Genomic DNA, 17,704 nt, shown 5'->3' on the forward strand with positions numbered 1-17,704 from the left:
TATAGAATGAGTGCTCTAAAACAGATAATTTGTAAGCAAATACATTTCATGTGAGGACTGTAACACTTGTAAAATATCATGAATATAGAGCCCAGAAATTAGAACGTAAAAAAGTAGTTGGAGTTATATTTCACATATTCAGGACAGGACATGTAACACACAGAACTGAAAAGACTCATGTGAAACAAAAGCACCTCATTTTATGGTAAATTTGTTGTTTGTGCAAAAGACATACTACCACTTTGTACCACAGCAGAGTTTCCACAATTAGCAGCAACATATAATTCAAGTGAACCAGCAGATCTACAGAGTGAAACTCCTGAATCTATCAAATATGAATGAAATTGGAGTAAGCTTTGTAGTTTTATCATATGCACAGCACTGCCAAAAACTCCAGACCAAGGAGAATCTTCTATCTAATACCTATCTCCTGTGAACAGCCTGCTGCACAGCTCAGGTTTTGAAGGCTCCTTCCAAAGCTTACTCCTTTCCAGATCCCAAAGTGCCTTCAGGACACAGACTAATTTATACGGCAATTAGGTGCTTTATCATTATGAAATTTGAAGACACAATCATATACAAACACAATCATATAAACCATATAAAGCTTTACCTTTCTTTCTTGAAGGGGAATCTGTCTTGCCAGTTGGTTGGGTTGAGCAAGCTGCAGCTTGCTTTATTTCTTCATTGGCAGGCAACGGTGGTACAGCTGCTCCTGGCAATTCTGTCTCTGGCTTATTTGTTTCAACTGGTAAGGGCTCACTTTCATCAGCAGTTGCTGCATCTGCTTGTCCAAGGGCAGGCAAAGGAGACACTGTACTAAACTCCTCCACAGGAGAGCTTTGGATGACCCGAAAGTGAGTGCTTTCAGAAGGATTTACATCCACTACACTGGGTTCCTTTGCTTTGAGCAGAGAACTGGCCTGTGAGGAAAATTAAACAGATTACTGTAAAGAAAAGCTCTTAAAAAATGCAACAGCTGGAGTTTAACCTGTTGTGCTCACTCCACTACAACAGAAAGCCACCACTGAGAAGGAGACTACCTTGTACAAAAGACCTTTCTGCTGTGTATTTGCTTTCACAAAATTCATCTGCATCTTGGGGCCAGGAAAGATCTGTTCTGTAATCTGCTCTACAGTCTTCATTTCCCACTCATTTGCACATCCCACCTCCCACCCTGCCTTCCTCCCTTCCTATGAAAATCCTGGCTTTCCTTCAGAAGGTAACCCTGACAAACAGGAGAAGGTAGTGCATACTGGAGTCCTTGAACAATCAGGATGCTCTCAGGCACCAGGACACTGTCATTCATCTATAGTCCTGATTCAGATTTTAAATCACTTTATAGGAACAGTTTCAGATCTTCTCTGGGTGTGGGACAGGAAGTGTTCTTCCAGAGGGGAGATGAACTACAGCTGGAGCATATAGATACTATAATCTTCACATCATATGAAACAAACAACTCTTACACAAAGATCAACAGCATCCAAAGTATAACTCCCAGTTCGGGTACGGTCAGATCAACTCAGAATGCCTTGTCTAGGGACATAGACAGAGACTGCAGAGGGAAAAGCCTCCAGGAATAAGATTTGTAATGCACACCAGGCTGTGTAACTGGGATAAAAAAGATACGTCTAAATCTGCTAGCAGGAAACTCTAAATTCTAGGTTGCAAATGCCAACTTGAAACTCCTGCATAGACCTGTGCACTTAAACCAGTTCTCTACGAACAGAAAATGGCTCCCACTTTTCTTGTAATATACATGAGGAGGAGAATAACGCAGAGTTGATGGGACAGCTCATCCTTGGTCTGATAAAGAAGACCTTTCTGAAGAAATTAAGAATTCCAGATTCCTATTCCTGCTTTTGTCACTAGTTACCAACACTGAATTAAAGACAAATTACAGTTGTGCCAATTATAATTCTGGTGCCATCACCAAAACATAGAAGTCTTCTTTCTGAGCAGGATACCAGTTTTTTTGGCCTGCAAAACAGAATTAATTGTTCCTTTATGCTGTGTGTGTGACCCCATCTCTCCTGCAGTACTTTTTGCAGGGAAGCCATCCCTCTGCAGGAGGGGCCAAACCCTGCACCATCCCAGCCCCCACAGTTGCATATTCCACTGAAACCTGACCTTTATTTCTCACACACTGGGGCAGCCATACTGACTCCCCTTTACCATATGGATGCTCCGACTCCACAGCATCACGAGGAGCTGACAGTCCCTGATGGACCTGCAGCGTACGCAGCTGCCATGGTTACTGTGCAGCATGGGAGACAATGCTGCTGGGACACTGCAGATCCCAACACCACCTGGGCCAAATGGCATCAAGCCAGTCCTCTCAACCAAGGGAACAGCATGTCTGGGCATGCAAAAATACAGGTGTTTCTGGATGCTTCTGTATTCAAACAGCCCATTTTAATTTTTGTGCATCATGTTGCTATTTTTGATCTAAGACCATTTATGAATTTCAGTGATTTACCAAAAGACACTTGATTTGATTTTATCTGGTTTGTAAGCTTGTAACTTTTACAAGACTAGGTCTCAGGTTCTTCTGCATTTTCTGCTGTATATCATCAGTGTTAAGAACATCCATGGCATAAGGTCCTAGACCTCCTAAGAATGATTCAATTCTCTTACATAAAACACTAACTTTATGTAAAACCAGGATGCATTCCCTCTTCAGCAGTCTGCAGTTAAATAAGGACATGTGACCCATTAAAGCACAATAGATGCTAGCAGCAATTAAACAACTTACACTGGATACCTTTGCAGCCTGGGGTAGCTCTCCCCATGCCCAGTGCATGTGGGGATTATTCTTCAGTCCACTTCTGTCCATAGGTTTACTGACTAATTCTGAGTCACTCTGAGGAGTAGGAGGGCGTGAATCTGATTGGCTGAAGAAAAACAAAAAATGTTACAAAACCAGAAACAACCACAATGCACTAAGCACCTTCCAAACTGATATCTATCAATCAAAGCATTGAAGATTGAAATAATCATGAGCCAACTGAAAGTACAAAAGCATGGCAAAATGGTTTAAACAGTTCAGGATCCTCTGACTGACATTCAGAGGTCTCATCCATTTCATAGTAAGTGCTGTCAAAGAAGTAGGATTTGAGAAGCTGAAAGAGATAGCACAAGAACATGGCATCTGAACATTTTAGGAGGATTTTTGGGTTTCTGTGTGAAAAAAAACCAATGTGGATGGTACCAGCAGCAGTGGATAAATAGTTGTTAGTATTGCTATAATGGATGTGAAGTGCAGCAATTGCTCACTTAGGTCAACAAGACACCTTATCCTGACTAAGTAGTAAATGAGTCTAAGGAATCCAGTCTACTCCTCTCTATACTAGCTTGTTCAGTTCTACCATTGAATGGATGTTTGCATTAAGAACAGCAGAAGAGCTACACAAATAATTTGAGCCCTTTCAGTTCAAACTGTTTGTTTTGACGACTACTTGCTATAAAATATAAAATATTTAATAATTAATAGTAAATTGTCAGCTTGTAGCATATTTTTAATGTGGTGAAGTCAATAACGCAATGTCAAGTCAGTCATTAATAAAGATTTCCTGATTTTAAGGTCAAAAGGTAAGATGTTGATTACCTACTCTGCCTTTCTGCATAAGTAATAGAATTTCACCCAGAACTCCCCAAACAAAGAACATTATTTTTGGTCTGAGCTGTAACATGTGTCAGTATATTCATCCCATCCTGATTTAAAAACTACAAACAACAAAAGAATCCACTACATTCATAAATCAAAGGTCAAACTGAGTTACTTTCACTCTCAAAAACAAAAGGCTTCCTTTCCCATGAAGTTCCTAACCTAATGAAGTTTCACAAGGCCAAGTGCAAGGTGCTATATCTCAGTTGAGGCAATCCCAAGCACAAACACAGGCAGGGCAGAGAATGCACTGAGGAAGGCCCAGGAGTAAGGACCTCGGGTTGTCTGTGGATGAAAAGCTCAACATGACTCAGCAATGTGAACTTACAGCCCAGTCAGCCAATCATATCCTGGGCTGCATCAAAAGCAGTGTGGGCAGTGTGGTGACAGAGTGTTTCTGCCCTTCTGCTCTGGTGAGACCCCACCTGGAGTGCTGCATTCAGCTCTGACGGCCCCAACACAAGAAACACATGAGGCCAAAGGAGAGCCACTGAATTGATCACAGAGCTGCAACACTTTTATGAAGACAGGCTGAGGAGTAAAGGTTGTTCACTTTGAATAAGGACAAACACTTTTTACCTACAGGTTTTTATTCTACCTAATTAAAGTACAAAATTTATAAGTCATACTACTGTGGAAGATCTTTTTAGATCCTAAGAATTTCAATTTTTATCAGTCCTCAGGGTATAACCTACAATTTGACAGAAGAAGGAATCAATACAATGCAATTTTAAAAGTATTTTCGAGCTCTAATGATTCAAGATATACCTAGTGGGTTTTTCAGCAATTTCTACTTCTCACAATGAAAATTTTATAGGATTTGAAGTATTTTCCATGCTTAAGGTGCATTGAAACCTTGGAAATCAGGAGCCTGGGCACTTCAGAAAACCTCAGCAGGCAATAATGCTCTTACGCTTTAAGCCTAAACCATCTAGATTTAAGGAAGAATTATTGCTTTGTGACTTATTTAATCTGAGCACTACAGCCATTTTAACCTTCAAAATACCTTTTGTTCACTTAGAAAAATATCCAGTCTGGCCTTTGGGGTATCTTGAGCCCAGTTTCAATTACTCAGCCAATCTCAGAGATTAGAAGTATTGCTTCAGTTTGGGCTAGAACCTCTGCATTTTGCAATGAGAAAATTTATTTGGGGTGGAAAGAAGCCTGATCTCTTACACGATTTTCCCTGAAAATACAGTTCCCTTCTACACACAAGTGAGTAGTGAAGAGCCCATGCTGTTACTCAGGACTATGATTTACATTCCTGGACACATGCAAGTACCAGAAATATGGCACTTGCATATGTGTGTATGTTAAAGCAGGCAGAGCTCTGCTCTGCGAAGGCTCTTGCTGCAACAGGCTGCTCCACGATCCATGCACACATCTGGGTTTGTCGTGGCCTGAACGATATCTTGTAATTCCTGTGCCCTTAAGTTGGAGACTGACCCAGCCCAGCTGACATTCCCTAGCGTTGCAAAGACTGCTGAGATATTTCAGATCAAACTAGAGGCTCCCATCCCAACAGCACTACACAAGGAGGAAGGAAAACTTCAGTTCAGCCATTTAGATCAGCATCTCTGATTCACATGCCATAAATGCTGAATACTTGTGTCACAACCCTATGTGTTCCTTAACAAGCTGCAATCGCGTTTAATATAATCCAATGCCAAAGGACGAGGAACTTGGCTTGGAGTTGGCAGTTCTGCAACAGCAAACCATGATGATCTTTGCAACGTTTTCCACTGGAAGCAAAAAGATCCCTGAGAAAGCAGCAGTCTAACCTGAGAAAAAGTCTTGTCTTGATTGACGATGAGTAAACTGTGAAAATACAGTGAGAAGTAAAGAGGCCTGTGTCATGTACATGTCTCAGCAACAACTGAGAGCCTCTGAACCTTCTCTTAGGTGGCCATAATAGAGTTCCTTATTTCATGCAGAGGGAAAAAATTGCTGAAAGACCCACCAGGCATTTATTTCAACAGTTGCAGACACAGAGAAGGTCTTACTCAGATAAGCTACTACAGCACTTTCGCTGTCTATCTAGACTGTAGAACAGGTGAACTCCAGAGCAAAGTTCATGGAGCCACCCACACCACTGCTCCATTTCAAACTGTGCACCTGTCCTTCCTTGCAATGGAAACCACTAAGGTGAACAGCTTTGGATATCCCAGGATCTCACTTTGACTTGGTGCTGCAACACAGTTGGTTTAGAGAGGACATACCTAGAAGCTGGGAAAACCTCAAGATTATCAGTTCCAATATAGCCTTAGGCACTTAGCATGGCAACTGTGTTGATATAAGCAATGAGCAATTTAGCCTGATTTATTACACAAAGCTTTCCCAAGATTAATGGAGATTTGTTGAGGTCATATTCAGACACCTACTTTAAATTTTTTAACGGAGTTGCTGTGTCCTATCTCCACTGACTCAATGCAGAGAAAAAGGCTTGAGCAGTATCTCAAGACTTCTTAGATTTAAGATAACAGAAAAAGTGTCTGTTATCCAATTTTAGCTCTGTGGAAAAGAGTCCACCCTCAGAGGAATCCTACTCTCCAGAAAAGGTTTAATTCTTAGTCTCTCCTAAGCCTTTGACAGGATGCCTTATCTATTGTGTCATCTTTACTCTGCAAGATTCCCCCACGATCCAATCCAACATAATTTCCATCTCCCAAAGAACAAAGGAAGAGGAGGGTTTTTTGGCACTGGGTTACTGTAATCACAAATTTTGCATTTCTTATTGCTCAGTCTCTGAGGTTTTTGTTTTGCTTTTACTTTTGCAGCCTATGCACAAGCAAACAACTCAGGAAAACCATGGAATAAAAATGTCATTAAAACATATGCTGACTGTAAAAAGCTAAATGGAAATGTCAATGTAATGGTATCCTATGTATTGTGTATACAGTGTGGTTTGTAAATGTTAGAAAATATAATTTATTCTTTTTATTCAGTTCAGTTTCTTTAGAGTGCGTTTCTTTTCAGTGGGTTTTTTTTCCTTTCCTTTGCTGGGAAAGTTCTGGGAGGGGAAAAGGGGGACCAGTCCAGGGTTGGCAGCAGCTAGGCCAAACCTGCGACATTATATCTTCAGAGGAATGCTAAGTTTTCACTAGCTAAGTTCTTCCCTTTTGGTATTTTTATCATCTTAATCAACTTGAGTTTAACCCAGCTTCTCATTTACCTGATTTTATACCAGCCATCCTCATTCAATGGATGATTCATCAAGGTAACTTACCTCCAAGAAATGCCCACAAAGAAGCAAGGCGAGGAAGTGGTTTTCAATGTCACTTCCAAAGTGTCTGAGTTAGCAGTAAATATAGTTCTAAAGTCAACGAAGTTCACAGAGTATTAATGTGTTAAAAGTGTATTAATGTGTTAAAAGGAGCAAAAAGCAGTCCAGAAAAGAGGACAACTGTTCTACCTGTCTGGAAGAGAAAAGTGAGAAGATTGTTGAGGACAAGAGTTAGATAAGCCTCCGTCTGCTGGAACAGTGAGGAGAGAGGTTTGCCCTGTACAATCTATAGGCTTACTGGGCAGCAAAGCGTGTTGAAAGAAAGAAAAACAGTGTGTCATTATTCACAAATGCTGATTAACGTAAACTGTTTCTGCATTAGCTACATGAATGCTGAATTTACATCTAGAGCTTTCAAAATCCAGAATAGTGCAATCAAGAAACAAACAGAACAGACAGTTCCAAAAGCCATTGAAAGGACGGGTATTGACATATGCTATCACCAGACTGGTGAAGCCAATCACATTAAGCTTTACAAACAGTGGAGAAAGTTTCTTCCAGAATACAACTCAAAACATTAAAATTGAGCCCTTGCTCTGAAATAATCTCCTCACAGTCCCTTCCTCTGAACATCAATGACAGAGGCTGGATATTGAGATTAGAATTCTTAGGATAAGGTAAATATTGCTGTACTCCAATAGCCTGCATGGAGGATGTGGAGCACTTCTGCATGGGGGCACGTACACACAGACCTAACTGGAATTACAATGCAATGCACATTAGGCAAAAAATTGTCCCTTTTTGACAGGGTTCCATAGACAAGAAAGGAGGTCCAAGCTGCTGTGATTTGACAGGAAAGGTACACAAAAGCACACAAATACACATACAGGAAAAAGTAAGCAAATTACTGTATGTGTTCTTTTCACACAATAAACATTTCATGTCTATATTAAAAAGGACATGAAAAGCTCATATTCCTATTTGTCAAAAAGAAAATCTTATTTTTATACTTTAATTCCAATCTTCCAAATTCTTAAAAGTTTTACACTTAAAGTACTAAAGGCTTATAGAACTGCATTCACTAAAGTCCTTACAAGGTGTGTGCATCAGGAAAATATTTACATTTTACAAAACATTCACCCTCTCTATAGTATTTATAAGCAAACAGTAACATTAACAGATAAAAGTACTTTTCAAAATTTGTGTGCATGCATTTGCTGAATCAAGGACAAAGCTTATCTTAAGCTTTTGTACACCATCTGATTGCAAATATGGAAAACATTCATCTAACAATTGTCTGTGACCAGGTTTGATATAAAAACTTTTAGTATGACTTCATTTGGCACTGGAAGAGACATTAATGGCAAAAAAATGATTAAGGTACTACCTAGGACTGTAGTATTAGAAAAATTACCTTTGAAGAGGTGACCATTCTCCATCTGAATGAGGGTAAGGTGCAGACTGGGAAAGCACAGAAACTGCAGGAGCCTTTATGTCAGATACATCATCAACAAACACATCTGGAACAGGGATCCTAAGAACAGGGAAAGATGTGACATTTAAAAAACATACTGAATTTTCATATACATCAGATAACAAAAAACCCTACTGCAGAGAAGTAAAAGGAGATAGAGAAATGTTATGTTTCAAACCTTCTAGTTCACAACAGCACAGAGGATTCTTCTTATGTTTTCAATTACATTTTCATTAGTTTGGTTACTAACGTTCCCAATAGCTTTCTAGCCTAAATCTTTTTTCTCAAAATAACATGTTCATCACCCATGTGTTATAACTTAGAAATTACTGTTGGAAGGCACGGAACTGAGCATTAAGCCAGGTTTCCATTACATATCTCATTTCCAATGTGATACCTTGAACTGTCCAATGGTTCTTTTTCTTCCTCTGAGCTAATCTCTATAGGAAACATGTCTTCATCTTCTGATGTGTCTCCATGTGTGTCTTCTCTTTTTAAGCTGTCTATTTTATGGGCAGACTTCCTCCTCTTCTTCCTCCTTTTTTTCACAGAGGTACAGACTGGAGATGTTTCAGTAGAAGGCTGGGATCCATGGGTTTGGGGTGGTAATTGTGAGGATGCACTAGTGTCCAGGTTTCTTATTCTATCTATGGAATTCCTCTTCAGCTGAGATTCCATTAAAGCAGTTCCCTCAGACAGAATGGGAGATGTGGAGAGATGATAAGGAATCACCTCCTGGAAAAGAAAAAATTCAAATCATGAAACATGTTAGTTCTTTCACTAATCATGCAAATGGTTCTAAAGCCAAGGCACAATTACCAAAATCTAAGTTACTAATATCTGGATGCTCAGCATGGTCCTATGGCATATGAAAATTGTTCCATAGCTACATCTCCTTAGACAAGCCAGGAACAATACTCTTAATAAAGAGCATCTTCTGAGCATCTAATATTGGCCAGGTAGTGGCATGAGTCCCTATCCACCTCATGCTAGATACAGAGCAGAAACAAACTCATAGTTTACAACCTGAACATTTTGTAAAATCCAATTCCCCTTCACAACACAGATGACACAGAGTAGACATATACGTCAGTGGTTTATAATCCAGTCACATAAACATCCTGCTATTCACTCATATATATACACAGCTCTCAAAATTCATGGAAGTTACATGACAAAAATTATTGGGGATATCTGAAGAGGAATGCCTGCAAAAATTTTCTTATGTCACATTAAGTGTGGACTACTCAAAAGCAGGGTGACCATAACTTATACAGAGAAGTATTTAACCACACAGCTCAGAAGCAGACATTCTTAAATTCTACATGAATAATAGTTGTGAGATCATGTTTATGGTGAGTACCAGAATTAACGTGTGAATGGATGTTTCAAAGAGCATGTGCACTTTTACTGGCAGTCTGCTGAGTTCATACATTCAAATTAAAGATTTCCACAAAAAAATAGGTCCTTCAACATCAACCTGTGCTGCACACAACTTTGGAGGATGTGAACTCTGTATGTGCCATTTCTGTTTACACACTGCACGCACATGATTTATTTTCCAGTTATGTGATTACCTTTAGATTTTTTCAAACCTCAGCAACTAAAAAAAACCTCAAAGTAACAGCACAGCATTAAAATTCTACAGCAGAAAATTGTCCAGAAACTTTCAAAACTACGAAATGGGTGACACTTTATTTTGCAATACCATTCTTAAACTCAGAACTGACTCTGAAGTGTAGGTATTGAATTTTTAATTACTTAAAAGTACTTTTGACTCTTACCTGATCATTATCCGTCTCCTGCACAAAAAAGGCCTCCCCATTGTCTCCCAGTTTCATGTGCAAATCTACAGCTTCTCCATTAATTTCTATGTCAACCTGGAAGAAAATAAGTATATTCTCATATGAAAAGAAAGTTACTTTAGGTACACAGTTCCTGTTCAGCTGTCCTTCTGCTGTTATTGAGCAAATGCTTCTCAGGGAAGTGTAGGAAACCTTATAATAAACATAAAATAGTGAACCTCTCTGTTTCTTCCCTTACCCCTTCACAAGGCAATAAATTATAAAAAATGGTTTTCTAACTCTTTCAGTTCATTGCTGCTTTGCTTCTCTACTCAGGAAGGTTTATAGCCATTATAAAGAAGTTCTGAATATTTTAAATATAATTCTGAATGCTTCACTTATCACACAAATCTATTTGCTTTTTTAATCCATAGCCTAATTTTGAATTGTACAAGAAGTACTTCCAAACGTAAATTCTTAATATGTTGTCTTTCAAATTAATTAAACAGACTTCTCTTTGCACTATGAGAAGCACAACTAAGAAAAATCACTTTACATTCAATTCATGCGTCTATTTCTTCCACACATTTATCACATCACTGTACAGCCCTAATTCTCTCCATCTCTTCTCAGGAGAATCTCTCTCTTTGCCTGCAACTGTTCTTCCCACCAACTTCATTTTCACTGTAAGTGTTTTGGAACCTTGGACAAGTCTACATTTATGTTATATTTCAGGACACAGTATTGGCACAGGTACATTTTCAACTTTTACCCATCCTAAACATTGGAATTTCTTTCTGATTTACATAAGAATTGAACAATGTCTATGCTGACTTTAGGATCTTTCTGCTGAACAATTATAGCTACATTAGAACCTAGACTGTATGTAGTTACAAATTATTTCCTAAAATAATCTGCCACGCATTACTCAATGGTAACTTCACATCTGATATCATATTGCCAGGTCATTCAGGCCCAGCTACATTTATCTCAAGGTCCTCACCACTTTTTCTAGCTTCAATTAACCTTGACATTCTATAATCTGAAAATATTACTTCACTATTATCTCCCTTTTTGTAATTATCACTGAGTACATCGAAGAAGTGTGTTTTAATACACAGTCACTAATAAATCTAGTATAGGCCCAAATTGACATATTCAAAATTTTATTTTATTGAAAATAAACATTACAAATTTCATGGCTTGTTTGGGTTTTTTTTTTTACAGTAAGTGTCTTACAAATTATGCTCTAAAATGCAAGAATTAGTAAGAAACATTTTAATTGAACCCTACCTTAATTCAGGCCTTTTATAAAACCCTTGATTAGCAGACCACAGCACATTCAGTAACTTTCATGGTCTAGAGTTAACTCAAAAACAAAACATATAAAAATTCTCAATTTTCTTACCACTTTCTCCCTAGAACGTAGAACTCCCATTTTTCCAAAGCGAACATGGAAAGGGGAACACTGAAGATTTCCATCTGGCTGACGCACAACAATTATATCTATACATCCTGACAATGTGGCTGGGTTCAGTCCCTTGTAGAGCTCCTTCACAGTTACAAATACTTGTCCTGCTAACTGTCCAACGTAATTCATGGTTTGGACCTGAAAGGCAAAAGGTAGAAGAAAATAGATTTTGATCCCTGATTTTTATTTTAGAGACATTTGAATGACAGAAAATCCAGCAGAGGAGTATCCTCCTTTTTCCCAAATTAACCATTTTACATAGAATTAGAATTTTCCTCCTTCTTTATTTACAGCTGATGTATGCTCATAGAGAGCCTTCAATAGAAGAAAGTAAAAGAGACCTTGTAAGTCAGAGAATTGTAACAACTTTCAAAAGTTCATTAAAATCAGTTGCCTGTCATACTTTTAGACTCTGAAGCTCATAAACGTCACTGAAAAGCATTACTTCCAGAATACATCTCCTCCTATCATTTATTGTGCCCTCAACACCAAATACACTTTTCTCATTATTTCCACAAGCTTTTAAGGGCAGGACAAGTGAATGGTTTTAAGCAGATCTAATTTTCCACTGCACTATTTTCCCATTTGACAGGGATTTCTCCCATTAAAACATTATTATAATGCTTACAGACAATAGATATGCATTAAGGTTGGACAAACAACCTTCAATTCAGAGTGTCTGAACACTGGAGTGCTTCCTAATGCAACTTCACTGTTCTTGTTTCAAAAAGCTTTTTAGTACCAGCAGTTTTATTACAAATTAGACATGTGTTGATGGTTAAGTTATTGTCTTTATTTCCTCTGCTCCTGAATTTGTTCAGTATTTAGGATTTAGTTTGCTGCTTCTACTCTGTTACTGCACATCCTGGTTAATACATTTAGTCCCCCACATATTGAGACATACTTAAGGGATAAAAAAGTCTTTTAAGGGCTCTCAAAACAGCAGTGAACTTAAGCAGATACCACACTGAACAGTACAGATTTTAAGGACTTCCAGTGTCTATTCTTTTCATTATTTTTCCAACACCTCTTGCCAGTTTCAAGATACTGTTTTCTGTGAAGTCCTGTGCACTCAGTACAGAGCATAAAACTCACATACAAGTTCTTTGCTAGGCTGTACTACATCACCTGGCACCAATAAAAGAGACACTCACAGAGCAGGCAACACTAAAACTCCCACGGATGGTGATGAGAAAAGAACCGAGCTCAGTCTGACAGTCACTGCTCAGCAGCAGCAGCATCTGCTACAATAGACTCTTTCAGCTGTGTTCTTTCATAAACAACAAAAATATGTATGAGACGTAAATATTGCTCCAAATTTTAACTGTGATTTACAGCTATGAACAAAAACTATTTGGAGAATACAGTGAAAGTATTACAGTAAAAAAATCAGAAAATTAGGAAATGCTATAATTAAGGCAGGTTATGCATTGCTGTTCTAATTAATTATGGTTCACCTGTGTTTTTTTTCCAGAAGTCCCTCCACAGGATGGACTGAGGCTTTGCTTTCCTCTCTGTTTATATTGCAATACATGGGTATCATGACACAACCATGCATGCTCTGAAGGAAGAATTATTTATGATACTCATCACCACCTTGCTCCTGAAAAGCAAAGATGGTCTCCTTGTCTGACAATTGGGGAGCTAAATCACGGTAAGTTTAAGATTAAAACTAGGCACTAACTTTGAAAATCAGACAGACTTTTTTGAAGCATTTAATATACAAGATGTTGTGGTGCTTTAACTCCAGTCAGCAACTAAGCACCACACATCCACTCACTGACAACCAATCCCCCATCCCAAGCAGGATGGGGGCCATAATCAGAAGAGTGAAAGGGATAAAATTCATGGTTAAAATGAAGGCAGTTTAATGGAACAGAAAAGAAATAAAATAATAATTATTATTATAGTAATAAATAATTATAATAATAGCAATAATAAAAGAATTTCAATATACAAAACAAGTGATGCACAGTGCAATTGCTCACCACCCACAGACTGATGCTCAGCAAGTTCACAAACAGTAGTCCACAACCAGTTTTCCCCACAGTTTATATTCTGGGCATGACAATCTATAGTATGGAATGAATATCCCTTTGGTCTGGCTATGTCTCCTCACAACTGCTTGTACCCCTCCTGCCTTCTCACAGGCAGGGCATGCATGAATCACTGAAAAGACTTTGACACAGTGTAAGCACTGCTCTGCAACACCTAAGCCATCACTGTATTATCAACATTATTCTCACCAAAATCCGAAACTGCATCATCTAGGAGGATGAAAATTAATTCTACCCCAGCCAAAACTAGGGCAGATGTTAAGTAATGGAAGAAAAATCCCTAAATACTCTTTGGAGAAGCTTTCCTGCACAGCTCGCAATTCAAGCATCCAGGAAGTGCCACCTACTGAAAAGCCAACACACAAAAACTTCATGGCAATTATAGTCAGTTCTCCTGCATTGAACTGGTATTACCACTTCTGGGCTCCTACTGTACATTGCCTTCCTGAATGCAAATCTAGTGGTAAGCTGTTTCATAGGGAACAGCACTTGAAACTCAGGCCACACCCTACGCTGGATCAGAGACCACCAGGACAGAACAGACTTGTAAAGGTCACCTGGCCCAAAGGTCTGCCCAAATTTGGGAGGGACAACTTGGACCACATAGCCCACAACCCTGGTCTAGCTGGGTTCTCAGCGTCTTCGAGAATGGCGATTTCTCAGCACTCCTGCACTCCTGTTCCTATGTTTGACTGTCCTCAAAGAGAAATTTTCTTCCCACTATCTAATTTGAATTTTCCTGGTTGTGACTTGTGCCATAGCCTCTTGTCCTATCACTGTGCATCTCTTAACATCCCAGCTGTTTCCTCTCTACCTCCCAACAAGTAACTAATACTCTGAAGACTTGAACAAAACTAGCTTTCTCAGCCTCTCCTTTTAAGCCAAAAGTTCCTAGCCCCCTAATTATCTTGTCCACTATCTAAACTTTCTGAAAAGTTGGCACCACACAGGCACAGACTTAAGTTCATAAGTGAGCCTCCACTTTTAAAATTACCCCTTTGCTGTGGAAAAATATTTCAGTTTCTACTGAGAATTTTTCCAACCTAAAGCACAATAAAAACCACGTTTTTCCTTGAGCTACGATTAAATTTAACAATGGCTACAATTAGGGTCAAAATTACACTATATAGTTCACCCTAGTTAATGGTTGGTTTACTAAAGTAACAAAATTTCTAGGTGTAAAACAGCCACAACTTCCTTGGCCTGGAAGGTGCTGCTGGGACAGTATATACCCTGATCATGTGTGAGTTATGAACAGACAATCCAAATATGAGGACTCGCACATCCCCTTAGCAGGTTACACTAGCAGGGCTCCTAAAATCAGAAACAGAATTTTGCAACTATTCTTGTCCACTAAAGATCTTTTCTGCACTGCCTGCCCTGTCTTAGGACACAGAGATTATTTTCATACTCACAAATTAAAGAAGTTAGGCACCATCCTCAAGCTCTGGCCAGGCCAACTGGCACAGGACAATTTGCTTCTATACAGGGGAAATCTCCCACCCCTTTAAAAAGAAACTGCCATGTCCAAACTGCTGGTGATGGGCATTCCTTTCAAGCTGGGCTGAACCAGAGATGTGCAACAAAATCATCATGGAATTAAAAGACACATTGGGAGAATAATCCCATAAATGCCACTTCCCTAAGAAATCAACAAAAATGGATTTATATTTCAAATGTAAGTAATAAAAAATGCTGTAGGTAAAATGGGGGAGAGTTCAGAAATTAGATTCTGATTGGTGTAGGCTCACTATCCTAACTTTTATACATGCCAATCAAAGCTGAGATTGGAGTCTAAGGTTTGTAAATTTATACTCCAAACCTAAAGTCAATCCATACAATGTCAGCACTCCAGGAAACCAACATTCCTCAAACCCCAGAGAGACTGCATGTGGTTTTGGAGTAGCACTTCACTCTGGCCACTCCATTTTTCACTTACTGACCAGGCAGCAGCAATTTTGGCAATAAACATGAGCTTACGTCATGGGCTAAACCCACAGTGCCTGCCTGTTTAATTAGACTCAATTTAGCAAAACTCTTGTTCTCATACCATGCTAGTGGACATATAGAATATTTCTTTCATGCTAGGAAAATTCAGAATCCTTTTAATCTAAGCTTGCAGCATGAGAGAACAGTCTGTGCTGCTTCTGGAAAATGACTTTCCAATGGCTTTTGGTCCTTGCCAGAAGACCTTTCAGAGCTCTAAATTATATATCTATTATAAAATTAAAAGTATAATTTTCAATGTAAATTTAACTAGCAACATTTGCCAGAAGGTTTAGAAAATTTCCAATCCTTTTGATTGCAAAAGACAGCAGTCATTTTTCAGAATTTATCATCATATGGAAAAAGAAGTCAAAAATAAATAGCTAGGTGATCTTCCTTATTACTTAACTGATTTATTCACTTAGAAAAGATTGACCTAGCCAAGTTAGTTCTTTAAAGTCCTGCTCCACTGGATGCCACAGTAAAATCAAAAGCACTCATCTAGATAATCTACTCCTTTCACATAGGTACACTAGACTGTGTCCTAATTCCACTGGAAAAGCCAGTGATTGCATCCTTTGTGGCCTGGTTTCGGTTGTTCAGGATTTTTTTTTACAGCTCAGCTCTTCCCCATGCCTTTTCATCTTTCTGTGCTGCATTTTGCAAAATAAAATACTTAAAGTCACAGGAACTAAAGACCTTTTTTCCTTTTGCAATACCCAGTGTCTCGTCAGGTGCTACAACATAATGAGTAAAAGATTACATATCCACACACATCCAAATTAATAAGGGATGCAACTGCTATTCAACTGCTCTAAAGTCAGACAGTTGATTTAGGTACCGTGCTGGAAGGGTAACTAAAAACTAGAACAGACTTCCACTTTCCAAGGCTGAAAATGTTGAGAACTACAAACACCTGCTGGGACTTGTTTAAGAACAGGCAACTGCAATCTTTGGGACAGACACTGTTGCTCTGCCTGTGTCCAAGGCAGTAAACTGGAGCATATCCCATCACAAATCTGATCATTACAATCCGGGTATCTCTAATGAATCTATTCAATTGCAAAATCTGCTTCTGGTACCTTTCAAACACGGCCAATAAGCACTCACACAACTCCCAGGAACAGCTAACGAGAAGATGGACTGGGGACTACCCCCATGGCCAGTTTAGTAGTCACCTTCTTTTGGAAGTTAAGAGAGCTTTATAGAAAAGACATGAGTAGGTGGTGCTAGTTGGTCTGGCCACCAAGAATGGGCTTTAGCACCATTTCATTCACTAGCAGGGATGTAACATTTAGGTCCCTTTCCACACCTTTTCTCAGGTTCTACTATTATGACGGTGCACTGGCTTTGTAGGCCAGAAGAGAAAAATTTGCAGCAATGGTAAACATAGCACAAACCAAATGGTTAGCACAAAGAAGAAAAACCACATATAGATACATTCTTCAGTTATGCTTTTAATACCTGATGCGATGATGAGACCCAGGTCCACCACTTACGTGGTGGGCATAAGCACAAAAAGCACAAAACAAATCAACATCTCTCCTAAGAACTTGCATAAAATTTGTGACATGATGGAAGGAAAACAAAAATTTATGGGCTAGTGTTCAGTTAAAATATATCACTGCAGCTCTGCTGCTAACACTGAAACTACGACAATTTCACAAACAGGATCTGCACTTGGCTTCTATTTTGAAGACGTAAAGCTTGAGAGAGACTAGACTAGATTTGAGAATCAGACTGTGATTCCCTCAAGAGAATGATTCCACATTTACAGAAAAAAAATATGAATGACAATAGTCAAACTCAGTGCTTATTGCCACTCTTTTACTGCATATCAAACATTTAGTTCCTTGACTCTGAAGCAATTCAATACTTAACACCAACACCTCTACTGCAATTAGTGGAAATTTACTATTGACTGAAGTCTTTCTCATACTGAAAACAGCTTCAGAGGTTATGTTCTAAAAAGGATTTATGATAAAAATGTAGGGGAGAGAAGAAAATATTGCAAATGAAGATTCCCTAGGATCATTTTTTAA

The 17,704-nt window shown here is 38.8% G+C and overlaps 1 protein-coding gene across 4 annotated transcripts in view; it reads right to left on the reverse strand.

Annotated features, from left to right (window-relative positions):
- Positions 1-17,704, reverse strand: part of LPIN1 (lipin 1) — a 47,484-nt gene that overhangs the window by 25,900 nt on the left and 3,880 nt on the right. For 2 of the 4 annotated variants that reach the window (XM_071548331.1, XM_071548335.1), the window contains exons 2-7: positions 11,557-11,757; positions 10,149-10,244; positions 8,762-9,099; positions 8,305-8,424; positions 2,756-2,894; positions 614-923 (exon numbers count right to left, since the gene is read on the reverse strand). In XM_071548331.1, coding sequence (XP_071404432.1) covers positions 614-923; positions 2,756-2,894; positions 8,305-8,424; positions 8,762-9,099; positions 10,149-10,244; positions 11,557-11,748 — 1,195 coding nt within the window. In that variant the 5' untranslated portion in view covers positions 11,749-11,757. Of the gene's footprint in view, positions 1-613; positions 924-2,755; positions 2,895-7,079; positions 7,188-8,304; positions 8,425-8,761; positions 9,100-10,148; positions 10,245-11,556; positions 11,758-17,704 lie in introns of all 4 variants that reach the window. The other 2 variants (XM_071548336.1, XM_071548334.1) reach the window with 2 other exon arrangements.

The sequence above is a fragment of the Pithys albifrons genome, chromosome 2 (assembly GCF_047495875.1).
Source record: "Pithys albifrons albifrons isolate INPA30051 chromosome 2, PitAlb_v1, whole genome shotgun sequence".
NCBI lineage: Eukaryota > Metazoa > Chordata > Aves > Passeriformes > Thamnophilidae > Pithys > Pithys albifrons.